The sequence below is a fragment of the Phaseolus vulgaris genome, chromosome 7, assembly GCF_000499845.2.
Source record: "Phaseolus vulgaris cultivar G19833 chromosome 7, P. vulgaris v2.0, whole genome shotgun sequence".
Lineage (NCBI taxonomy): Eukaryota > Viridiplantae > Streptophyta > Magnoliopsida > Fabales > Fabaceae > Phaseolus > Phaseolus vulgaris.
In genome coordinates, this window is record NC_023753.2 from 2,626,632 (window position 1) to 2,652,323 (window position 25,692).

The window sequence follows — 25,692 nt, forward strand, 5'->3', positions numbered from 1 at the left end:
AGTAAAGTTAGCCCTTCAACTATTATAGTCAAATCAGGTCAAATCAAGTTTTGTGAGTCGAGTAACTTCTCACCAAGTTATGTTGAACTAACTTTTAACTAAGTGAGATTGAGTTTAAGTTCATCAAATAAAGTCATCATAATTTAAGCTCAAATAGAATTACCCAAAGTCAGATCCATGTTAGACAATATTGGATTGGATCCAGTCAGACAAGTTAACTTGCCTCTCGACCTTCCAATTAAATTACAAATAAAAATTAATTAAAAATCAATCTATAATTAATATAAAATATTTAAAAACTAATTTATAATTTAAAATATTTTAAGAACTCATAAAATATTTAAGAGTTGATTGGAATAATGAATCACACCATTTTGGTCCTAATCATAAACCACTCTATATGGAAATTTTGGGGGTTAAAACCTTTTACTTTTTCTCAACCCACTTAATGAGTTTATTACAAGAGTGGATCCGGGTTGACACATCATAAATCAAATTTATAACTATAATTATTTACAATTAAATTTATTAATAAAATAAAGACGCGAACCTTTTTTTTATATATTAATATGTAGTCATCATTATAACTTTCACAAAATACAAATTTATTTTTCATACCGTCTTTTCCAACAATTTTATCACTTCTTCATCACCATCCCTGCCTTCCCACCTTCTGCAATAAAATTAATTCAAAATTCGAAATATTCAAGAAATAAAAATTAATAAAAGAAATCTATAGCCACAACGTTACACGAAAATTAAATACCATCGTTAAAATGGACGAAATCTATATACTCAGAATATCTGAAGATATTAGAAAAAATATTGATTCACCAAAAACAAATATTACATGAACCCTAAAATGGGAAGCCTATTCGAATAGTCAATTCACGAATTTGGGTGTCTGCTGAGTTTTTAGGTTATCAATCATTTTTCTATGTCGGTAAAATACATCTATTTTAATAGTAAAAATTCCAGATCTACTATTGTCTAATAAAAACAATTGGTTGATCCGAATCTAGATACTGTACATAGCATTATTATTATATTATCTTCACACTTCTACCAATTTAATTAAATCTTCAATAATATTAATTTCTTTTCATGGATTAAGCATGGAAGTCAAACTGCAGAATTTCACATGATACCAGTAAGGGATTAGAATATTCAGTCTAGTGTATTTTTAATTTTGATGTGAATCTATATTTGTTTCTTTATTTTTTTAATATATGTTAAAATCTTCTTTCATATTTTTCTATTTGTTGTCCGTCTTATTTAGTAATAAATATCATTACTCATTTACGATGATCCAAAATCTTTTAATATGGGTTGATATAGTATTAAATGACTTTAGATGAAAATATCTGTTTATATATTATATCAAACATTATTCATGAGGTTAGAGTCTCTCGTTACAAGAAAATAATGGAATAAAAATCAATATTTAGAAATCAAAATAATTAGTTGCAATAGTAACTAGATTAGAGACCATTTTATAAATTAAAACAAAAATTGGTTTCTAAATTAGTTTCTATCAAATTTAGAAACTAAATAATTGATAATTAAAACTTTGGTTGCTAATTAGATACTAATTTAAAAATTATTTAACAATAATAGAAACTAATTTATAAATTAATTTTTGTTTTAGTTTCTAAAGTGACCTCTAATTTAGTTACAATTGCAACTAATTATTTTGGTCTCTAAAAATTGGTTTATATTTCATTATTTTCTTTCAGTGTATTATAATCTTCAAATATAAGTTAACGAAACTAAGTTTTTACATTTGGTTTATGACGCTACAAAAATATTGTGTTACCTAACATGAGATTGAATTTCACTAAAAACATATAGAATATGAGTATGATTTAAATAATAAAATATAAAAAAATTGAATTTAGATTGAGTTTGAGAAAAGGAGGAAAATGGTGTTTGTTCATCCACCACATGTTTGAAATTTTGAATAAAGTGGAAGAGACACTGAAGAAAATTGGCATGTGGTCCACCCAAACAATTTTTTTCTTGCCATAAATAATGTGTTCAGTTTTAACTTCCCTTGTTATTTTTTGTAAAATAAATTTAATAAAAAAATATCATTATTGAATTCATAAAAATTAATATGTAATAGTAAAATTTGAACTTATCGTTTTGTATTTATATAAAGCAATAGATTTGAAGCGCGAATATTATAGTCAACATAATAACTTTAATGGAACAATGATATCTTTTAAGAAATAATATACAAAATAGATAAACGTGAATAATATTTAAGTAAGTGACATTTTTTTGCAAAACTTTTCGTGCATTTTAAATATTTTTACTGAATAATTTTTATCAAATATATTTCTGAGCTAAAAGAGTGTCTTAGACTATATATATAAAACCTTAATATAAAAATATTCAATATATGTTTTCGAAAAATTACATCAGGGTAATGCTTACTCTCAGTATTCTTATTTTATTATTTTTAAAATTTAAATGTCATTTTTTTTTAATTTTATTGTTTGGTTGTGGTTACTGTTGTTTTTCTTTTCTATCCATGTATATGTTGCTTAAAAGTAATTGTATAAAACTTCATTAGCACCGTATATATATCCTAAAAATACACTAAGTATGATTTTCACTACTAAAATTTTATTAAATAAAAATTAATTATTAATATCTAAATTAGTATCTAATTAATTATTAAAATATTAATAATTTAACTTTTGAGTGTTAATCGGTAATTAGATATTAATTTGAAAATTATTTAATAATAAAAATTAATATAGATATTAATAATTTTTATAATATTTAATTTATTTAATATAATAATTAATTATTTTTTAAAATGAATTTTATTTAATATTTTTTCAATGTTTTGTGATATATAATTCGTATTTGATTTAAATTATATACGTAATTTTTCAGCTATATAAAAGATTATTAATAATTTTGTGTGTCATAAAAAAAATGATAGGTATTAACTATTTATTCTAAACACATATCTTTGACTTCTTAGTTTTTTTATTCACATTTGACAATTATATTATTTGGGCACGTGTTTAAACAAAGTGTTGAATTGAAGTTAAGTCATCTTTATTTTAAAATAATATATATTTTTATTCTTTGTAATGCGATATTTCTTAGTCCTTACATCTATATACGTCATGAACATAAAAAAATATATTACAATTTGACCATTGCATTTAATAACTGAAACCATATATTTTTTACTTTAATGATTATTATATAGCTAAAACTAGAAAGAAATCAGATAGAAACAACATATGATATTTAAGTAGACTTTTACTTTTTTCATAAAGTTATTTCTCTTTACATATTTAAGTAGTTTTTTAATTTTTCATGACATTATTTAGTTATTTTATCGTTACTGTAACAAATTTTCATTATGAGTGGTTTTCATTGTGTTTACTTTTATAATATTATGTCTATCCTCATATTTATTTGTAATTTTAAAAACACAACTTTCATTAGTATTGTTTCTTTAAAAACAAAAAAGTATATTTTAAAACACAAAAAATCATGAAATAAACCATTTTTTTTTAAAAATAATTAATTACTATAATGAATAAATTATAGACTATTTTAGAGATTAAAAAGTTTTAGTTTATAAATTATTTTATATTATTATTAAATGATTTCTATATTAATATCTAATTAACAATAAGATTTTTCTACCAAATTTAGAATCTAAATAATTGATAATAAAAATTTTGTTGACTAATTAGATATCAATTTAAAAATCATTTAACAATAATAAAAATTAATTTTAAAATTAAAATTTATTAATCTTTAAAATATATCTAATTTAGTCACTATATTAATTAATTATTTTTTAATTTTAAAAATTTTTATTTTATGATTTTTGATTTTGTAGCAGTGATATTTTGATATTTTTTAAAATTATTCCTAACAGACAAAGAAACGTGTAAATAGAGAAAATAGTGGTTTCTGGCTAATCTTTTTGGAAAGCAAAAGACAAAAAGAAAAATAGAATCTTGAGTTGAGTGTCCCAAAACAAAAGTTTTTCAAACTCATCACGAATCTAGAGTCGGTGAATATATATTTTTAATCATGATTAGTAAATTAATCATCAAATTAAAAACAAGACATCGACATCGAGTTATTGGTTCAGGGTTAGTTAGATTAAGAGTTTACTATTGTTTATTCTCTAAACCTTTTTATATAACTTTTAGTATCTTGTAAAAAATGCTAAGTTTTCTTGTGAATCACACCAGATTACTTGTTATATTTATTTTAATAAATTATATTTTGAATCACTTATTAACTATTCCCTTTCAGTCTTTCTACTTCAGGTTGTTTTTGAAGAAACCAAGAAATACAATCAATTTCATTTATTTTAATAAAATCGTTGAACATGTTTCTATTTTATTATATTCTTTCTTTATCTAAAAAAATTGGAATAGTAAATTATTCATGTCATTTTATTATTAAGAGAAAAGAAAATAATAGGAGATGAGATGTAATATAGGCGAACACTTATAATCTCTAGAATGTAATATAGAAACATGCAAATAAGTTTTAATATTTTTGAAAATTAATAAATTTAATATTTAAAATTATACATTTTTATATTAAATGGAAAGAAAAATAAAAGACGAAGAAGAAGTTGCGGAGAGAAGTGGAAGAGAAAGAGAAACACATTCTTCCATCTTCTTCTCTCTGGAGCAGCTTCCATTGACCACGGAGAGTCTCTGTGATTGCTTCACCAAATCATAATGGTTTCTGAAAATACACTCGCTTCTCATGTGGTCGCAAGTGGACACGCCCCACTTGATTCTGGCCATGCCCGTCTCAAAGAACTCGGTTACAAACAAGAACTCAAGCGTGACCTTTCGTATGTCTCTCTTCTCTGTTCTCTCTTCTTTCCATTTCTTCACTGCATTTTTTTTTTTTTGTGAAATATTTGTTTGAACTGTGACAGGGTGATTTCGAATTTTGCGTTTTCGTTTTCTATTATTTCGGTGCTCACCGGAGTCACTACTCTTTACAACACTGGGTTGAACTACGGTGGCCCTGTTTCCTTCGTGTATGGCTGGTTCGTTGCCTCTGCTTTCACCATGATTGTTGCGCTTTCAATGGCTGAGATTTGCTCCTCCTTTCCCACTTCCGGTGGGCTTTACTATTGGAGCGCCAAGCTTGCTGGGCCCAGATGGGCTCCCTTTGCTTCATGGATCACTGGCTGGTACCATACCCAAATCCTTAACTTGTTTTTCAATTCCATAGTCCCAATTTAGTTTAGTTTTTAATTCTCAATGCAAAATAAATAGTTTCTCTCTGAACACAGGATATGATTATGCTAACATGAATGAATGAATCAATAATGAATGAATGATGCACCAGTATTATTAGTATCATTCATGTAGTACACACATCATTCTCTTTTGTTTTTTTAAATCTGCAATTTCTTCTCAAAATCACCCACACACGCACCTACCCTCAGACTTTTTTTTTTGGGTTGAATTTGTTCTTGTTATTGATATGAATGCTTCTGGATTGGCTTATGGTTGGTGTTCCGTGTTTGGCAGTATTCTCCCAGTCTTCAATATCCTATTAACTACGAGTTAATTTTAAGAGATATGGTTGCTGCATATCGAGGAGATTAATTTTTGAAGAAGTGAGGTGTTACATAAGTGAAAAATTCAAAACATAATTATTTATTATTTTCATGAATTATTTTAAAAATCTTTTCATTTAAAAAATATACTTATTTGACATACCCTCTTAATTATATTTTAAAATAGGAGTGAATACATATTTGATGCTCCAAATATAAAGTTTTTTATTACTAATTGGAGTCAAGTTGTTTGTTTAAAATTTTTGTTCCCCGACTAAGTTAATATGCCAAAAATTTCCTTTTCAGCCAAATTTGTACAGCCTGAACTTTTTGGGTCTAAAACTAGTCACTTTTTTAAGATGAAATTATATAGTTGTAAAAAAATAGATAAAATAAAGTTATAAAGCTGCAGAAAAAAAGATAAAATTTTATATTTATTTTGATTTAATATTTGAAAAGGTATTGGTTGATAAAATAGTATGACTTTTTGTTTCAGGGTAATTTTTTAACACTTATTTCCTTTTTTTTTTCTAACTTGTGAGGCTGTGGTTCTTTGTTGATATTATATTTATATTTAAAAGTTTGTTGCATGTGTTATGCATGATTGTTTGATGGTGTGAAAGTATCTTTTGTTGTAATTTATAAATGCCTGACTCTGAATTTGCACACAGAGAAGGTACCATCAGACATTTTATTTTTATGAGCAGTTTTTATTGACGCGTTGACTGTGTCAATATTGGTGGGACCGATTGAATTTCAATTTTCCCCTTTGGGATCTGAGAGATGAGCCTGTGTGCAATCTGATAAATCTTAGATCCCAAATTTTAACTTTTCTTTAATCATTTTTTTTCATATTTAGTTCTATGATAGATAATACCAAAGTGTTTGTGAAAGAAGTTGAACATCTTCCACAGTGAAGACCCAAAGATGAAGAAGATAACACCTGCACAAGATAAGAAACCCAGAAAATCCTAAACCTTAGATGAATTAAAAAGAATGAGAAAAAAAGAGAATAAAAAAGAGAGACAACAAAAAAAGCAAAATATCATCTAGAAATTTCATTCATCAGAAAAGTGAAAGTACAGCAGTAAAAGAACCCGTTAGATAAAGGAATAAGACCCAAAAACTAAGCAAAAGGAAGTAAATGGGCCAAAAAATTTATTCCAAACAGAAAAAAACAGGCAAGAATAGAGCCCAAACATAAAGTTTATCAATAGATGTGAACAAATTAAATTAATATTTCATAAATTAAATTTAACTTTGCACATTTTTTTAAAAATTATACAAATTAATTTGTTTGTGTGTGTATATATATACATATATATTAATTTTAACTTTTAGAAAAACTTTTTTTTTTTAGAATTCAGAACTTTTGTTAGCTTTCAGTATATTAATATTTTGTAATTTAACATTAAGAGAGACAGAAGAAGAATTGTCATTTGATCTTTCAGACCACTGAAGAGACTTTTGAGGTTTGTAACAGTAGCATTTTTGTATACATAGGAAATTAATTGTAATAGTATTCACCAGTGCTAGGTGGACAGAATACATGCCATTCTACTTACTAGAATTTGGTATTATATATAGTAAATCTATCATTAAAGCTAGTAACAAATTCTTTATCCATTCCAATCTCTGATTGTAGTAATATTTCTTTTTCCAATAGAGATTTTAGAGTTGTATTTGTATTTCAGTTTACCAGATGCATGCTCCGAAAATTTACTATATTTCAGGTTTAATCATAATGAACAAGAAGATGTAGCTTCTGTTAAATTCACTCCTAAAACAGACAGTTATTAATTAATGATAATGGCGCATAAATTTTCATTTACTTCTCAATTTTATGATGTAAAATGTTCAACCAGGTTTTCGATAATTTAAGACATAATTCACTACAGATGCCTAATTTTGTGCCTTAATATGCCTTATAGCTTGAAACTAAAGTGTATTGCTTAATCAACCTGTAAGGTCTTATTGCAAGATACTCTGCAATATGTTTCTCTGATGGTTGTTGGATGGTTTATCTGTTTTTACAGGTTCAATATTGTGGGCCAGGTATTCTTAAGAAGACACATTCTATAATTTAAACATCCTTCAATTTCACTGCAAGGTCTAAACTTGTCTGGGATGTAGATTTCTGTTAACTCATTTCAAGCTTCAACTTTTGGTTTCTTTTCGTTTTCAGTGGGCAGTGACAACAAGTGTAGATTTTTCACTTGCACAGCTGATTCAGGTTATTATTCTGCTTAGTACTGGTGGGAAAAATGGCGGTGGATATCAGGCATCTAAATATGTAGTTATTGCTATCCATGGGGGAATCTTGTTCCTACACGGTATAATAAACAGCCTTCCTATCTCATTGTTGTCATTCTTAGGACAACTGGCAGCTATTTGGAATGTGCTAGGTATGAAGAAAATTCCTGTTTGATTTTTTATTTTCTGCATTCCGTTCTCACTGGCAACCCTTTCTGAATCTGCAATTGGAATTGCAAACTTTTAGGTGTTTTTGTACTTATGATTGTGATTCCATCCGTTGCAACGGAAAGAGCAAGTGCCAAGTTTGTTTTCACTCATTTCAATACTGAAAATGGGGAGGGAATCAGCAGCAAACCTTACATATTTCTTTTGGGACTTCTAATGAGTCAGTATACGTTGACTGGGTTTGATGCATCAGCTCATATGGTGAATTTTTTCTACTCATTTTCTTCCTTTTGGTAAAAACCATGCCGAGCTGCATTAACTAAAGACAGTGCTTGACAACTTATGTTATAGAACTTATGTACTCTCACTTTATAATATGGTTTTTAAAGGATGAGTTGGGCTGAAAACATGCACTCTCACTTGTATTTGCAGACAGAGGAAACCAAGGATGCTGATAGAAATGGACCGAAAGGAATTATCAGTGCTGTTGGGATTTCCATTGTTGTTGGATGGTTTTACATACTAGGCATTACCTTTGCAGTCACCGACATCCTTAGCCTTTTGAGTGAAGATAATGATGCTGGTGGGTATGCCATTGCTGAAGTATTTTATCAAGCATTCAAGAAAAGATATGGCAATGGAAGTGGGGGTATTATCTGCTTAGTAATTGTTGGTGTTGCCATATTTTTCTGTGGTATGAGTTCAGTTACCAGCAATTCAAGGTAAATGTGCAAAAACCTTAGTTTGCTTTCAGTGATAGGGATTGAATATCTCTAGTTACAACACTTACATGTGAATATAATATGATATGCTTAAACATTTTCCAGAATGGCTTATGCTTTCTCTAGAGATGGGGCCATGCCATTGTCATCGTTGTGGCACCAGGTTAACAAGCAGGAGGTCCCCATCTATGCAGTTTGGCTTTCTGTTTCAATATCATTTTGCATGGCATTAACGGTATGATAAGCTTTCATTTGTAATAATAAGGTGCAAATTTTGGTTTCTCTGATTTGTTGAAAGTGGAATAATATGAAATGTAAATTTATTGCAGTCTCTTGGAAGCTTAGTGGCTTTTCAGGCCATGGTGTCCATAGCAACCATAGGTCTGTATATTGCCTATGCCTTTCCCATATTCTTTAGGGTGACTTTGGCACAAAAGCATTTCGTTCCTGGGCCTTTCAACTTGGGCCGTTACGGAGTCATCGTGGGCTGGGTCTCTGTTCTTTGGGTGCTCACCATTTCCATACTCTTCTCATTGCCTGTTTCCTACCCAATAACAGTAGAGACGCTTAACTACACCCCTGTTGCTGTTGGATGTTTGCTTATTCTTATAGTTTCTTACTGGTTTATCAGTGGTCGTCGTTGGTTTAAAGGCCCAATTACTAACATATAAAATTTGAAGTTGTGTACATATTTTTGTGTATCAAACTCATTTCCAATATGATTCTTTTTAGAATCCTTGTTTCATATTTATTTTTCTTTATGTTTTAGTCTCTATAATATTATTATCGGTTCATGTAAATTGAAGATTTTAAACAACATCTCCAAAAATGGGTTGGTTTATTGAACTGAGTCAATCCATTGGAAATTAATTTCTAATTTTATTTTATTGTATTTTGTCCTATGACTGTGTCCGTTCTTTATTGTATTTATATCGGAAGAGAATTTTAAATGTTTAGTAACCCAAATTTAGATAAGTTTGTTGATAAACATTTTAGGAAGAAAAAAGAAACTTCTGTAAATTCAACTTATCTTATGCACTAATTAATAAATGTTTTATATATGTATTAAATAAGAATAACACAGACCTGCAAGAAAACTCTAAATCACAAATTAACATATTTAATATAAAACTCATAAAAATATAAAAAGTAGATAAATAATATCATATTTTATTTATCTATTTTATTGTAATATCATATTTTTTTTCAGAAATAATTGTTGAATGATTTTTTTCTAACGTTAGAGTGTTAAAAGAAATTTATTTTTTTATTTCATTCCATCCATAAATCTCTATTGGTTGAGACTAAAAACCTCAGAGTGATATAAATATACATAAATTTTGTCTTTTATACCGTTTTAATATATTTTTTTTCATGCATTTTTGTCTCTTTGTCATATTAATTTTTTTTCTTATTTAATATTGAAAGAATGGTAGTTCACACTAGAATACTCCTGCGAGGGAATGGGTAGATTGATTCGTTATATATATAGATTAAAAACATAAATGTTTTTAATGTATTTCTTGAGTTGAAACTAAATCTCAAATAAATTTGTTTTTAACAGTCTTTTTTTCATGCATAAATTTTTCATTATAAAATCACCAAATTATGAAGTAGAATTAAACACAAGTTTAAATAAAATATATTTGAAATATAATTAAGTGATAACAATATGTGACAGTGATTTATAATTAAGTGATTACGACAGTGATTTATAAACCTCTTGTATAAAGTAAGTCAACTGCATTTTGAAAGCGGAATATACAGTTGAACAGCAGCTTCCAATTAAATTCATTCAACAACTATTCTTCTCAATCTACCATTCATTCACAAAATAATCAAAATATAAAATCCACACTAATTAATCTTCCTTAACATTTATATATCATGCATAAAACTTACTTCTGACTTCCTACAATTATAATATTTTCTTGTATTAAAATATTACGTAACATCCTTCACTTTTTCATATTAATAATACATCTAATAAATAACGGTTGTTGGCCATCCTGCTAAAGTTAAAGTTACGTCTTCTTTAATTGCACTTTCCTTCGTCTCTGTAATTTTCATCGTTCTTTTCTGATTCGATACTTATACGTGATTTTAAATTTCATATTAAATATTAAATAAATTTAGTTAACACGATATAGTTTTAAAAGAAATAAATATATTAACAAATAGACTACTTTCTAGTTGATGTGGTCCACTTCCCTCACGTCGAATTTAACATGTTTGTGAGAATATATATTATAAACAATGTCTAATAATAGATAACAGATAGACTGATTAATTCAATAAACGCTTAACTTTAATATTATATTAAAAATTAAACTTTAAATTAAACTTAAATTCGTATAAAAAAATTTTACATCTATTTATATCTTATAAAATCTCATTGTGATTTCCAATAATAATTTGTAGTGATAACAAAAATATTGTTGTGAATAAGAAGAGAAATACAAAATTAAACGTGGGCATATTTAAAGAAAGGAAGTTATATATATAGCAGTACTCTTCTGCATTGTTGTGGTTGGTGATTCGTCATAATGGGCAGAGGCAACAGAACAGTCCCATCTCACTCCGATGCGGTTGCCGAAGGATACGTTCCGCTTGATTCTGGCCATGCTCGTCTTCAAGAACTCGGTTACAAGCAAGAACTCAAGCGTGATCTATCGTATATTTCTCTTCTCTACTCTCTCTTCTTTCCATTTTTTCACTGCATTTCTTTTTAATTTCTTTGAACTATGACAGGGTGATTTCGAATTTCGCGTTTTCGTTTTCTATTATTTCGGTGCTCGCCGGAGTGACCACTCTTTACAACACTGGGTTGAACTATGGCGGCCCTGTTTCCTTCGTGTATGGTTGGTTGGTTGCCTCTGCTTTCACGATGACTGTGGCGCTTTCTATGGCTGAGATTTGCTCATCCTTTCCCACTTCCGGTGGGCTTTACTATTGGAGCGCCAAGCTTTCTGGGCCCACCTGGGCTCCCTTTGCTTCTTGGATTACTGGCTGGTACCTACCCAACTACTCCTTTTAACTTCATTTTCCCAATTACTTGCTGGTCAATTCGTTAATAGCGAGTTGAACGTGTCTTGCGTGACAAGTTTTTTTTTTTTTATGTAGAGCGTGAGAGTGCAATTTTGGGAAAATTTAACAAAGTGGTGTATTTTTTATCCTATATTAATCAAATAGGTGTATATTTAAAAAAATATTATATAAACATAACTAACACATCTTTTTAACATTTTTTTTACTATATAAGTTAAAATTATGGTATTTATTTATTTATTTTAATATAAAAATTCATTCCCTATTCATTCTTATCATTAAATATACACATTTTTTCTTTCACCTCACTTCTATATCACTTTTCTCTCTTCCTTTAACTTTTACATCATATCACTAAATATACACATTTTTTCTTTCACCTCACTTTTACACCATTTTTCTCCCTTTCTTTCAATGGTACATCCTAAAAATAATGTCCAACATTCATTCAAATACTCAATTTAGATGACATAATCAATACTAAAGTCGTGAATCTCCTACACGACTTCAGTTTCAATCTCGTACGTTGAAGTCATGTTTTTTGCAAAATTTCACCTTTAAACAACAAAAATTAACAAAATCATTAACTTCAATTATATTAAACAAAATCGTGTTTATGCCACAAGACTTTGCAATCAACATATAAGTCGTTGTGGCCAAACACAACTTTACTTGGGGGAGGGTGATGTTGTGTTTATATAACATAATTTCTTTACAAGGAAGTCATATCATGCAGACAAAACTTGTGCATGGGCATAATTTTTTAAAAGTATGTCCATTTCAGAAATGGATAAAAAAATGCACAATTTTTTTGTAAATTTTCTACAAATTTGTAGTTTGAATGGGGATATTGTGTTGGACTAAATTGGATTTAAGGTTTTTGAGTCGAGTTAGGTCCGCCTTATGTCAGGTTGAGTTGGATCCACCTCAAGTCGAGTTTACTTTTGTCCACCTTAGGTTAAGTCGATTCGGCCTACATTGGATTGAGTCAATTTAGGTCAATGTCAAACCAAGTCGAGTCAAACACACTTCGAATCGAGTCAAGTAAGACCTACAACGAGCTAACTAATGTCGAACCCACATCAAGTCAAGTATAGTCGAACCCACGCTAGGTTGAATCAAGTTAAACTTGTGTTAGACCATGTTAATTTAAGCTGATATAAGGTTGACCAAGGTCAAACCCACATCAAACAATGTTGGATCGATCTAGTTTGACAAGTTTAATTGATTCTTGAATTTTAAATTAAGTTACAAATAATAATAAAATTAGTGAATAAACAATAGATTCATATAACAAGTATTAGTGTATTTTGTTTTTAGTATAATAAGAAAAAAATTACAATCTTAATAAAAAGCTTTAATTTTGTTAATTTTATTTGAATTCCGTTATATTAGTATAATCGAAAACATATTTTGTTTTTAATAATTATTATGCGTGTTTATTAAAGGAATAACGTTAATATAAAAAAAACTTTAAAAGAATGATAATGCAATTTAAAATATTGTAAGCACTCATGTCAATTCTAAAAAATATTTTAAAATCAATTTAATATTTATAATGGGTGAAATCAACTTTAACCATAAACCTAACTTATATTTTATGTGGAGATTTTAGAAATTGAGTTCTTCTCAACTTACTTATTTTATAGATTAATAAAAAGAAACTTATTTTCTGGCCTCACTCTCTCTCCAAAACCACATATAAAGCTAAGCTATGGACTAATCAAAATCGTCGAGCAATCGGTTGATTATTTTGAATCGTGTGCTTTTCCTTACACACCCACCCGGATCATTTGGATCACGTGTGACGTGTCTCTCGTGAATTTCCGCACCCTCTGTATTTGTGTCTTCTGCCACTATTCTTGTTACACATAAAGACTAAATTTTTTTAACTTTGAGCAAATTAATGTTTTGTAATTTAATGGTGAGGTTTCTGAGGTTTGTAGCAGGGAAATAGGTCGATAGAAGTTATATTTATAGCATAAGAAGCACAAGAAGAAGAAGAATTTGATCTTTCAGAACAGAGAAGATACTTTTGAGGTTTGTAGGATACTAATATTCACCAATATATCAGTGCAACAAACATGTCATTCCACCAAATACTGCTATTATTGATAGTTAAGTCTATCATAAAAAGTTAGTCAAAAAGTTCTTAATTTGTCTCAATCTCTTTGTTTCTCAGGATTTTCCACTAGTGATTTTCCTGTTACATTTATATTTTAGTATGATTGGTCAATCAAAAACCACAGCAATAAGGAACATGCACTGAACTTTTGAATAGAAATTTAGACTATATTTCATAGATAAACCATAATCAACAAAAAAATGGAAATTATTTTAAATCCAGTCCCAAAATTGGCGGTTATAACTTATAATTAATGATACAATGCATACTTTGTTCGTTTTTTTATTTACTTCTCTAACTTACGATGTAAAATTTAGTGCTCTTAATCTGATAAAATTGACCACAATTGCCTAATTTGTTAGCTCTCCTTAACGCCATATAGCTTGAAATTAAAGTTTATTGCTTAATCAGTTTATGAAGTATAATAATAGGAGACTCTGCCATATTTGCTTTACCACAGTGTTTCTCTGATGCGTGTTGGATGGTTTATCTGTTTTTGCAGGTTCAATATTGTTGGCCAGGTATTCTTAAGAAGACACAAATTTCACATCCTTCACTTTTCACTACAAGGACTTGTGTGGGATGTAGATTTCCATTAATCCATTTGAAGCTCCAACTTTGGTTTCTTTTTCATTTGCAGTGGGCAGTGACAACAAGTGTAGATTTTTCACTTGCACAACTGATTAAAGTTATTATTCTCCTTAGTACTGGTGGGAAAAATGGTGGTGGATATGAGGCTTCTAAATACGTAGTTATTGCTTTGCATGGGCTGATTTTGCTCCTACACGGTATCATAAACAACCTTCCTATCTCATTGTTATCATTCTTGGGACGGCTGGCAGCTATTTGGAATGTTCTAGGTATGAAGAAATTTCCTGTATGATTGCTTTCTGCATTCAGTTCTCCATGGCAACCTTTTTGAATTTTTAATTGAAATTGAAAATTTTAGGTGTTTTTGTGCTTATGATTGGTATTCCATCTGTTGCAACGGAAAGGGCTAGTGCCAACTTTGTTTTTACTCATTTCAATACTGAAAATGAGGATGGAATCAGCAGCAAGCCCTACATATTTCTCTTGGGACTTCTAATGAGTCAGTATACCCTAACTGGATATGATGCATCAGCTTATATGGTACATCTTTTCCACTCTTTATAAAGTTCCTTGTCTGGTAAATCATATTTTTAATGAGACAAAATTGCTTAAAAAAGATATGATATATTATCAGAAGATAATGTTTCACATGTATGCATCCTGCTCACATCTACTCAACAAGTACTAAACTAAACTATAGTTATCAACTTATCAGAAACAATTCCTTCCCATGATCATATATTTGCAGATGAATTAAGACTCTTAAGGTTTTAGCATATTATCAGACAAGTAATTGATCTGCATTGTAAGATATAAGTACAAGGAAAATGAAACCGCAGTTACTGCACAGTGTGTTGGGGTTACATTTTTTGCAAATAACTGCTGTAAGAAAAAATTATACTGGGATTTCCGCTAACTTAATTTCATAATTAAAGCTAAAAAATTCTACCACAAATCACTTCTTCAAAATCGATTTTAATAAAAAATAATTTTGTAAACACCATCTCACCAAGACTCATTGATTACTGTAACTTCTGTATGCAGACAGAGGAAACCAGGGATGCTGACTTAAATGGACCAAAAGGAATTGTGAGTGCTGTTGGGATATCCATTATAGTTGGGTGGTGTTACATACTAGGCATTACCTTTGCAGTCACCGACATTCATTACCTTCTGAGTGAAGATAATGACGCTGGTGGGTATGCTATTGCTGAAGTGTTTTATCTAGCATTCAAGAGAAGATATGGCCATGGAACTGGGGGCATTGTTTGCTTAGTAATTGTGGCTGTTGCCATATTTTTCTGTGGTATGAGTTCCGTTACAAGCAATTCAAGGTAAGACGTGCGAGACTTAATTTCTCTTCTTAGTGATGAATATAACATGATGCTTAAAACTTGTTCAGGATGGTTTATGCTTTCTCTAGAGATGGGGCTCTGCCATTGTCATCATTGTGGCACAAAGTTAACGAGCAGGAGGTTCCCATCTATGCAGTTTGGCTTTCCGTTTCAATATCATTTTGCATGGCCTTAACGGTATGTGATATATTATAAGCTTTCATTTATAATAAGCTGAAAGTTTAGGTTTTTCTGATTTGTTGAAAAGTGGAATAATATGTTTGACCATATGAGTGAAATGTAAATGTTTGCAGTCTCTTGGAAGCATAGTGGCATTTGAGGCCATGGTATCCATTGCAACGATTGGCCTCTATATTGCTTATGCCCTACCTATATTCTTTAGGGTGACCTTGGCACGGAAGGATTTTGTCCCTGGCCCTTTTAACTTAGGCCGTTACGGAGTCATTGTTGGCTGGGTGGCTGTTCTTTGGGTGCTGACCATTTCCATACTCTTCTCATTACCTGTTTCTTACCCAATAACCATGGAGACACTTAACTACACCCCTGTGGCTGTTGGATGTTTGCTTATTCTTGTTGTTTCTTTCTGGTTAATCAGTGGTCACCGTTGGTTTAAAGGCCCTGTAACCAATATATAAAAACTGAACTTAGTTATATATATTGAACTCGTTTGGATTATGATTATTATTTTAATCCTGGTTTGGAATTCATCTAAACTTTACTATTGTGGGAATTCAGTTGGGGATAATTGTTCTTGCAATTTATCCAAGAGCTTCTATCAAGTCAGTATTTTCTTCAAATCTAGCTGTCTCCGTTGTAAGTCCGAGAGATGAGTCAATACAAATATATTCCGACGTTCAAGTTAAAAAATATATATCTAATTTATTAAGTTTAAAGATTAAACAACTATTACCTTTTAACATGATAGTTTTTTTTTTATTTATATTTTTCTATCAGGCCTTACATAATTAAAAGGGTTAATATAGATCTAATGACATTTTAATCATATTTTGTATCTCTTAAAAAAAATTTATGTTGAGAGATCGTAGGAATTCGACCACTCGATCTTTGGTATAATCTCACCTCCTAGTCTCTGGTATAGTGAAGTGAGTCCATCATACTAAACCAATTAACCAGTGTGATTTTGAGAGGTAGAGTCGGAAGTCGAATTAATTTAAATTTTCAATAAGTAATTATCTTCCCTTACTTCGTGTTCTTTTCATTTTTCTTCACCCTTACTCAGACATAGTCTATTTGGAAGAAAGATTAAAATGTTGAGTAACTCAATTTTCAAATCCGTATTTCCATGGATTATAAAGTAAGTTTAATAAAATAATGTTTTCATTTTAATTTTTAAAACATAAACATCGATCGTATTTGTGAGTTTTATGATTTGTAACAATTAAAATTAACTTTTACATCTTTATATATATCTATATATATATATATATATATATATATATATGAGAAATTTTATATATTTTTTAAATACTGACGTATCATTAAGTTTTTTTAAGAGTTAAATATACAAATCATATGTATGCTTTAAGAGAAAATTTTTTGTTCAAGTGAAATTGTCCTAGTGCATAGATCATATTATTTCAATATTTAATATAATTATACACTTATGATTATGATTTGAGTTTAAAACTAACTTTTGATTTGGAATAATCTCACTAGATAACAAACACACTAAAAAAAAAAATAGATTGACTGATGAATTTTTATCCACATATCTAAATTGAAAGATAAATTTAATATTATTTACGGATATTATCTATAAATATGAGTATGTTGATAAATTCAGTATTATTCATGAATGTGAATCTGTAGGTAAATTCAATTTTATCTACAAATTATTACTCATAAATATCTATCCGTATATAAATTTTACATTATCCAAATATTTTATCCACGAATCTATATATATAAAAAATTAATATTACTATCAATTATTAATATAAATATTTTTATTAATATAAAAAAAACAAAAATTTAGTTAGATCACAAGAAGATTTATCTGAAACTATAAGATTTAGCTCAAATAAGAGGAAAAACGAATGTTTAGTGACATTCTTTCTATACCATTCGCGTATAATCTAGTGAGAAGGCCATTAAGTGTTGCATCGCAATTTAAAATTCTTCTTTGACTCTGTTAATTGCACCACTCATAAGAGTTCCCTTCTAACATAAAATTTCACTTCACAATCACATAAATTTTGTCTGTCAAAGAGAAATATATATAATATTTTTAATAATTATATAGCCTATGTCTGCATATGTATACATATTGAAAGCAAATGGAATAATGTTGGTGTTGTTCATACCAAATTACCATTAAGAGGAACCCCTTCCTTCTAGAACTTTTCTTAGCATCTCAGTGCATTGATCAACAGCAGCAGGATCGGTTTCATATTTATACAAATTAAAACAGTCAGAGTCTTCCAGAAACGTTTTTACGAAATCCCAAGAAGCTGTGAATTCCATTCCCACGCTGTTCACTCGAATCTCATCTTCATTATGCTTCACATTCAACAAAACCTTTGGTGCTGGGGGACCTGGTTCAAATGATCTTTTCATGTTCTAAAGTAACGAATTAATTACAAACCAAACGTTGGTATGCTATCTACACCGCAAAACAATCATTCAATAATTATCTAAAATCTTGATATTTAATTAGATACCTTTAAAAATTATCTATCAATAATAAAAATTAATTTAAATATTAATAATTTTTTAATTTTTATAAAAATATTTAATTTTGTTAATATAGTAACTAATTATTTTATTATCTAAAATTGATATTTATTTAATAATTTTTTTGATAAAAAAAAAGAGAGAAATTATAATAATTATTACCTTTTGTTTCAAAGGTGGATCCTTCGGACGAGGAAGAGTTGGCTTTGTGGCCTGAGGATAATGATGTTCTTACTTTAGGCAAATTAGAATTGCGAGAGTTCTCTTCACATTTCAACCGCAATCTGTATTTCTGTTTAAGAAGAATGTTTGTGAAGAAACAAGCTAAAACAATGAAGAATACGAGAAACACATGCATGGTGACTATCGCCAATAAATGCAGCTATCTACAGTTATGGAAAAAGAGATGAAAGTTATGAGACATCATGATAGCTTGCATTGATATTCCCTTTAAACTATTAATACTAATGGTAAGTGTCATTTACTAAACAAAACATACATAAAACTTACATAGTATAGATTCTCATAGGAAAGCAGAAAATTGCAATTCTATTTATAGCAGGTTAAGTAAATTCCAAATAACTCAACAGTAACTTAAAGCAAACCCTAATAACTTTAAAGCATATATATATTGATGCGTATTTGGAATAACTTGCTATGAAGAATTTTAAACGTTAATCTGTGCAACATAAATGATGAGAAACTATTGCATGTCTAAGTTGAAGTGGCAGAAAATAACCTGCAGATGACTTGCAACCTGGCGAACAGTGAGGTAAGTCTCACCAACATTCATCCGAAGTAATATCTGTTTTGGACGAGCAACTGAACACAAAAAAGGAAGTGAAACACATGCATTGAAATTAATAATCACTCATAATCTTATCATGAATGAAGCTTGAATCCATTACTGATAGAGAATCAAGAAAAGAAAAGAAAAGGAATGAATTAAACAGAAAAGAAACAGTACTGTTCTCTCCTAATTCCTGCACTGCTTCAGTAAACTTCTGATGCAACTCAGGAGTCCAAACACTGAAACGGTTTTTGGACTGAAACATTCTGAAATATTGATTGGGGTTGTTAAAGTTCATCTTGGTTGATCCCAATGAATCTGGCTTTTCGTGCACAACATATCTCTTTTCTTTTCGCTTGCCCACATAGTCATCATGGGTTGGCATTGTGTAGTCACAAAGGGTTCTCTTTCCTTTTTGCTGCCTCCATATTTGGTACTATGAAAAAAGTGTGAAATAATGCTAATTACACACATGGAAATAAAGTGACAATAAGTAGGGATTTTTAACATTTTTTTATTATATCTTTCACTAACTCTCTTTATTTTTCTATAACAAAAGTTCTTCAATTTTCCCTTTTATTTTTTTATTTATTTCCATTTATCTTGTCTGTTTCTATCCACTTAATTTCTTTTCTCTTTATCCCAAGGAATTTAGGATGCATATATGACATGCAGTGCTATTGAGATCTCCCTGTACCTGTTTCATCTGGGTATTCTGTAATCCCTTTGCATGGAGCACCATGCTCTGAGAGCCTGCATTTTGAGTGTTTTTGGCTGAATATGCTCTTGAGTGATACACATGTTGCCATAGATATTTAAGATCATTGGGACTGATAGGCTCCTGAAGGAAATAACACAATCCTGTAGCTAAAGCTTTCCTATTTACTTCATCAAATACTCCAGAGTTGATGACTGTACATGATACAAAACCATGCATTGGTACATTAATCACATGAGATCAGCAAAATCTTGGAGAAAATTAAGTGAACTGCAAGATCTGAACTGGAACTTACAGATCACAGGAATGTCCTTTTCAAGTATTGCATCGAGAAAAGAAAGGATGTCCATGTCAGGCATATCAGCTTTAGCCATTATCAGTTTGAACATGCCTTCTTGACGGCAAATCATGGATGCAGCAGCGGATGCATTATTTGTAGCAGTAACTGAAAAACCAAACATTTATGAGAGCTATTTGTTCTGCAGATCAAGCAAAATAAATAACATCTTATAAACTCTTGTACACTTGAAGAGTCACAGTATATCAAGATAAAATTATGAAGTCATGCAGAAGAACCAGTTGGAGAATGAATGCATGTTGTTTAGCATTAAAATGGATAAATAGATATAGAAAGTGAAAATATCTTGAAGCTATGAGCAAAAAAAAAACCATTCTCAGAATTCAAGCAAAGATTGCATATCAGATCTAGTAAGAACTGGTAAATCGTGAAGGGTTTTGACGAATTTCACAGGGGAGGGCACAGATGAAAGTCTGCATTTTTTTTATCCAGTGACAATTGGCATACACACACATTAATGAGTCCAAACACGAGATTTCGTGCAGGACAAAAACACAAAAAGGGTATATAGCAAAGAATTTGGAGCACAGAAACAGGGAAATGAAAGTCGCAAAGAGAATTGAGAGAAAATTCAAAGTATACCTTTGAAAGAATATAGCTGAAGAATTGTTGAAAAGTATGAACGCGAAAATTTGTCATCATGTACTAGCAGAATGGTAAAACCTCTTGCAAAGCTAGGAACGTAATTTATCAGTGGAAATGACTCATCTATCATTTTCACAGTGAGTTAGAAGGCAGAAGAACTGAACAACGAATGAAGCAATTGAAGGATTAAAGCAGAGGAAGAACTTTGAAGTGTCTGTGGATTCTACAGAACTTATATAGAATGGGAGGACAAGTGTCAAACAAGGTATAATAAATGTGACCATATATAAAAGGTATTTTTTTTATTACCAACCTTTTGTTCCTTTTGTGGAAGCAATATAATTATTTTAGTTTAATTCAATTTTAAATCTCTTATAAACATGTAAGTATTTTTAATTAAATTTTTATTAAAAAAACAGTTTAATTAAATTTTATTTTTTTCATAAATTTAAATATTTTTAATTGAATTATTGTTAAAAATATTATTTTGTCTAAAAAATTTATATTTTTATTGAGTCATTGGAATAATGTAATTGTTTGAACTGTGGTATCAAACATAACATCATGAATTTAGATAATAAAAAATGAAAATTTAAAATTCTAGTTTATTTTTATAATAAATGACATCATTTTATTTTATAAATTAAATATTAAAATAAATTAAATTAATCATATAAAGATATGAAGTAACGTAATCTATTTCGAATATAATTAGGATTCTTAATTTTTTTATGTGAAATTGCATAATAATATTTAATATGAAAAAAATTATTTTTGTATTGTTTGAGTTTTTGGTGCTTCAATGTTACGTGACTCTACTTGACAGAACTTAATTAATAAATATAAAGATTTTTTACTATCACCTAAACTATAGCAAAATCAAATAACACGTGTTAAGTTGAAAAATATACAAAATTTATATATTTAAATTTTTAGTAAAATTTTAATTAAAAATATCTAAATTTACAATGAATTGAAATTTAATAAAAAAAAATACTGAGTTTAATACTGGTCGAATTAAAGATTCGGCATTAATAATTGTATCACACTGTATGATAATTTTGTAGTTATTTTAAAAGACTAGCAATTTTTTCTGTAACAGAAAATTAACAGCTTTATCATTCATAGTAAATTAGAATTAAAAAATAAAAATATTTATAATATAGATGCATTTTTAGTACAAAGTAAAATTAGAAATAGGTTTGAGAAAGTTCACTCAAAGACGTTAATTACTTGTAAAAGGTAATTATTCATAGACGTTACCTTAAAAAAACGCGTAGTTCAAATTCTACATATAATAGTAAACTTCTATTACAAGTAGTGTGACACTGAATAAATTTAAGAGTGCATTAATTTTAGGAATCATTTTCACATTTCCAAAAACAAATCTGCTTTTTTTTTTCTAGCTGTAGTAGTGAATTAATTAATACTTCTATTTAATAATTCTATTTAATAACAGCTATTTCCCTATTTACGTTGTGGAAAAATTAATGTCTTTGAAAAAGTATTGTTGAATTATTAATAACCCATTTAAACTTTATTAAGAAATTTGGTTTTATGTGAAAAAAAGTCAAGAATTTCAATATCTTTAGAATTCTTTGCGCGGATTTTATGAGATAAAGTGAAACATTCCACTCTGTTTCATTGTTAGAAGATTCTGTAAAAAAAAAGATATGTTTGAAGATAATAAAGGAGATATTAAAAAAAATATATTTTTTGAAAACTAAATAACCATTTCACAGTTTGCTTTTTGAGGATAATATGATAATTAAAAATATTTTTTTTATAATTGTAAAAAAGAAAAAGAAAATGGTAGATATTTGACTAACGTAAACATCTGTTAAAGATATAAAGATATCTAAAAATGCGTACTTCATTGTAGTATTCTTTGGCAGTTTTTTATGTGGACCTGAATTTTAAACATTTAACAATATTAACTATTTTTACAAAATGATAAATTTAAAAAATCTGCATAAAATTTTCACAAGAAAAAAAAACAGTAAACTGAAGTCATATTAATGCCTGAATAATGATTCGTGTAATAGCCATAAAATAATGGTGGGTTTAAAATAACTCTATACTCTGCCACACTGTTTATATGGATGGATTAGAGGTCGGTTTTAAATTTTAAATATTATATAAATTTAAATATTCTAATTTTAATTCTATTAAAATATTTTTTTTATTAAATATTTTAAATACCTCTTTATTTTTAAATAATTATTTTGTGCGATGGGATTGAAGAGAGGAAATAAAAATTAATTACTAAAAAAATGAAAATTAATTGATAAAGTGGGGACGAATAAAATAAAAGAAACTGTTATATTATATTATTTTATTGATAATAAAAATAAAACCTGAAATATTTAAATAAATAAATAAATAAATAAAAATAAAACTTTTTATAAAAATATAATTAAAAATACTCAAATTTATACATAATTTAAAATTCAATCAAATTTTAATTCTCATTAAAAAAAAGATAGATATCTATTTAGTTATCAAAAACATAACCTCCTCTCCTTATTTATTTATTTAATATATATATATATAGGTTATTTGACAAGAAACAACAAAAATATAATATCTTGTGAGACATAGTAAGGTTAGGATCAAAATTAACTAATCATATTATTGATTTGAGTTAGTAGTTAATTCAAAATTAAGAATTTTTTTTTTCTCCTCTTCTTTAGAGATTTTTTTATAAAAGGGAGATGATGTTGGTCCATGGTTTAATATTTAGAAATTATTAGTACATGAACAAAATTTCTTCAAAGGAAAAGGAAATAATTATTATTAGAGATTAATTGAGATAAAACAGAGTTAATCTTAATCTCTTTAAATAGATATTGTCTAAATGTGGAATAATGTGTTAAAAGATTTTTTATGTTGGTGTATGAAAAATAAATTACATATTCATATAAATGATTGTTAAAAAATAATATCTTGAATTAAAGTATATCAACAAATTGTTGTTACATTGTTGTTGTTATTGTATTTATAGCAGTATGTTTTAATATTTTATGCACTACAAGAAAAATCATAAAATAGAAACTGATTTTATAAATAAAAAATTATTAGTTGCTATAGTAATAAAATTGGAGATTTATTGGTTTCTAAATTAATTTGTATTATTGTTAAATGGTTTTTAAATTGGTATCTAATTAGCTATCAATGTTTTTTCTACCAATTTTAGAATATAAATAATTGGCAATTAAAACTTTGATAGCTAATTAAATACCAATTTAAAAATTATTTAGAAACTAATTTAAAAATCATTTGTTTTAGTTTTTAAAATTGTCTATAATTTAATCATTATAACAATTAATACTTTGTTATATTTTAAAATTGGTTTCTATTTCATGATTTTCTTGTAGTAGTGTAGTATTAAGTATTGAAAGTAAACATTGCATGGTTTGTTCTTTAAAATATGTTTTTTTAACTATCATCACTCAATCAGTAACTTATTGTCTAAGTGACAAATTGTGATTACATGTCTTATATACTATCATTCAATTAATAACACAAATATATTAAAGTAACAAGGTGTATAACTCAAATGAGTGAAAAATGTTGAAATATTTATCCTTCACTTCACTTGGACTAGACACCAGCAATAATATGAAAGTTAATTTTGGTGTTATGAGTTTTTGAAACATGTTCACGCTCAAATAAATATACGATTGCTCAAGTATTATTTGTAGGTGACACAACAAATACATCGTTTAAGCATTATAAATATAATTAGGTAACAAATGATTAATTGTGGTGTGAATGTTAAAGTAACGGAGATAAAAACACAATTTTGCTCATATTTAATACTTGTTTTTAAAAGTTTGTTTAATGATTTTTTTTGTGCAAAAGAAAAAAATGAACTTTATATTTCTTTTAATTTTAATATCAAATAATTTCATTTAAAGAATATAGTTAAATATTATATATATATTAATTTAGATTTTTTTAAAGTTCCAATAACTTATTTTATATAAATATTAAAAAAGTACAAACATGGCTCAATTCATTATTGTATTTATTTGTGCTTTTTACCATTAACGGTGAAACCAAAAAAAGTTTTTAAAGATAATCAACTTAAAACATAATAATTTTAAAACGATAAATTAAATTGGATTTTCATAATTAACAAACAAATAAAGTAAAACAAAATACAACATCCAATATAATAGCAAGAGTTCTTTCAAAATAAATAACAAAAATAGCATAAACTATCTTATGAAAAACAAAACTTAATAAACATAGTATAACTAATAAAAATAATTTATCTTTGAATGAAGAAAAGAAGGGTCACATAATACCTCTGCGAATATGACAGCGACAACACTTCAAGAGTCAAATTCATTCAATCTTTCTCCTGAAGAGAAAGGTCTTATTAGTTTGATTTACCAAAAACCAATCATCATTAGTCATTCCAAGAGGAAATGATGAAGTCATCGTCCTTTTGTAGGATGAGGAAGGCCAACAACATTCTTTATTAATTGGAAGAATATAATAAACTGATTTTAATTTATATAATCAAATAGCTATATATTTTTTAATCCATTTATACAAGTTTAAATAAGTACCAGTAGTTTTCTCTAGGAAAAAAAAAAACTTTGCTCAGTCATGCAAACTTAAACTTTATTTATTGATAGCCCATGAATAATTTTAATTTGTAAATAAAATAAATAACTAAACACTAATATTTTTAAA

The 25,692-nt window shown here is 28.1% G+C and overlaps 3 protein-coding genes across 3 annotated transcripts; 2 read left to right on the forward strand and 1 right to left on the reverse strand.

The window, feature by feature from the left end:
* Nucleotides 1-4,547: 4,547 nt before the first annotated feature.
* LOC137828323 (amino-acid permease BAT1 homolog) lies at nucleotides 4,548-9,621 on the forward strand. Its single transcript, XM_068634846.1, has 8 exons — nucleotides 4,548-4,858; nucleotides 4,946-5,206; nucleotides 7,615-7,633; nucleotides 7,764-7,983; nucleotides 8,079-8,260; nucleotides 8,432-8,721; nucleotides 8,827-8,956; nucleotides 9,051-9,621. Exons 1-8 carry the CDS (start codon nucleotides 4,740-4,742, stop codon nucleotides 9,390-9,392), a joined length of 1,563 nt encoding a protein of 520 aa, XP_068490947.1. The 5' UTR covers nucleotides 4,548-4,739; the 3' UTR covers nucleotides 9,393-9,621.
* Nucleotides 9,622-11,197: 1,576 nt separating this feature from the next.
* Nucleotides 11,198-16,530, forward strand: LOC137828778 (amino-acid permease BAT1 homolog). Its single transcript, XM_068635461.1, has 8 exons — nucleotides 11,198-11,395; nucleotides 11,473-11,733; nucleotides 14,397-14,415; nucleotides 14,535-14,754; nucleotides 14,844-15,025; nucleotides 15,530-15,819; nucleotides 15,888-16,017; nucleotides 16,134-16,530. The coding sequence occupies exons 1-8, from the start codon at nucleotides 11,268-11,270 to the stop codon at nucleotides 16,473-16,475; spliced, it is 1,572 nt and encodes a 523-aa protein (XP_068491562.1). The 5' UTR covers nucleotides 11,198-11,267; the 3' UTR covers nucleotides 16,476-16,530.
* A 1,644-nt stretch (nucleotides 16,531-18,174) lies between these two features.
* LOC137827963 (putative two-component response regulator-like APRR6) lies at nucleotides 18,175-20,503 on the reverse strand. The gene is made up of 6 exons (XM_068634349.1): nucleotides 20,338-20,503; nucleotides 20,022-20,236; nucleotides 19,502-19,760; nucleotides 19,274-19,356; nucleotides 18,697-18,747; nucleotides 18,175-18,420 (listed from the first exon to the last, which is right to left on the reverse strand). Exons 1-6 carry the CDS (start codon nucleotides 20,501-20,503, stop codon nucleotides 18,175-18,177), a joined length of 1,020 nt encoding a protein of 339 aa, XP_068490450.1.
* Nucleotides 20,504-25,692: the final 5,189 nt, after the last annotated feature.

Bases quoted from the DNA above. Each gene is read 5' to 3' on its own strand.
- LOC137828323 (XM_068634846.1), top strand. From the start codon at position 4,740: ATGGTTTCTGAAAATACACTCGCTTCTCATGTGGTCGCAAGTGGACAC. The intron at 8,261-8,431 runs GTGAATTTTTTC...TTGTATTTGCAG, and splicing joins TTGATGCATCAGCTCATATG to ACAGAGGAAACCAAGGATGC. The intron at 8,722-8,826 runs GTAAATGTGCAA...AACATTTTCCAG, and splicing joins TCAGTTACCAGCAATTCAAG to AATGGCTTATGCTTTCTCTA.
- LOC137828778 (XM_068635461.1), top strand. From the start codon at position 11,268: ATGGGCAGAGGCAACAGAACAGTCCCATCTCACTCCGATGCGGTTGCC. The intron at 15,026-15,529 runs GTACATCTTTTC...TTCTGTATGCAG, and splicing joins ATGATGCATCAGCTTATATG to ACAGAGGAAACCAGGGATGC. The intron at 15,820-15,887 runs GTAAGACGTGCG...AAACTTGTTCAG, and splicing joins TCCGTTACAAGCAATTCAAG to GATGGTTTATGCTTTCTCTA.
- LOC137827963 (XM_068634349.1), bottom strand. From the start codon at position 20,503: ATGTTTGGTTTTTCAGTTACTGCTACAAATAATGCATCCGCTGCTGCA. The intron at 19,761-20,021 runs GTACAGGGAGAT...CTTTTTTCATAG, and splicing joins AGAATACCCAGATGAAACAG to TACCAAATATGGAGGCAGCA. The intron at 19,357-19,501 runs GTACTGTTTCTT...TTTTGTGTTCAG, and splicing joins GCAGGAATTAGGAGAGAACA to TTGCTCGTCCAAAACAGATA.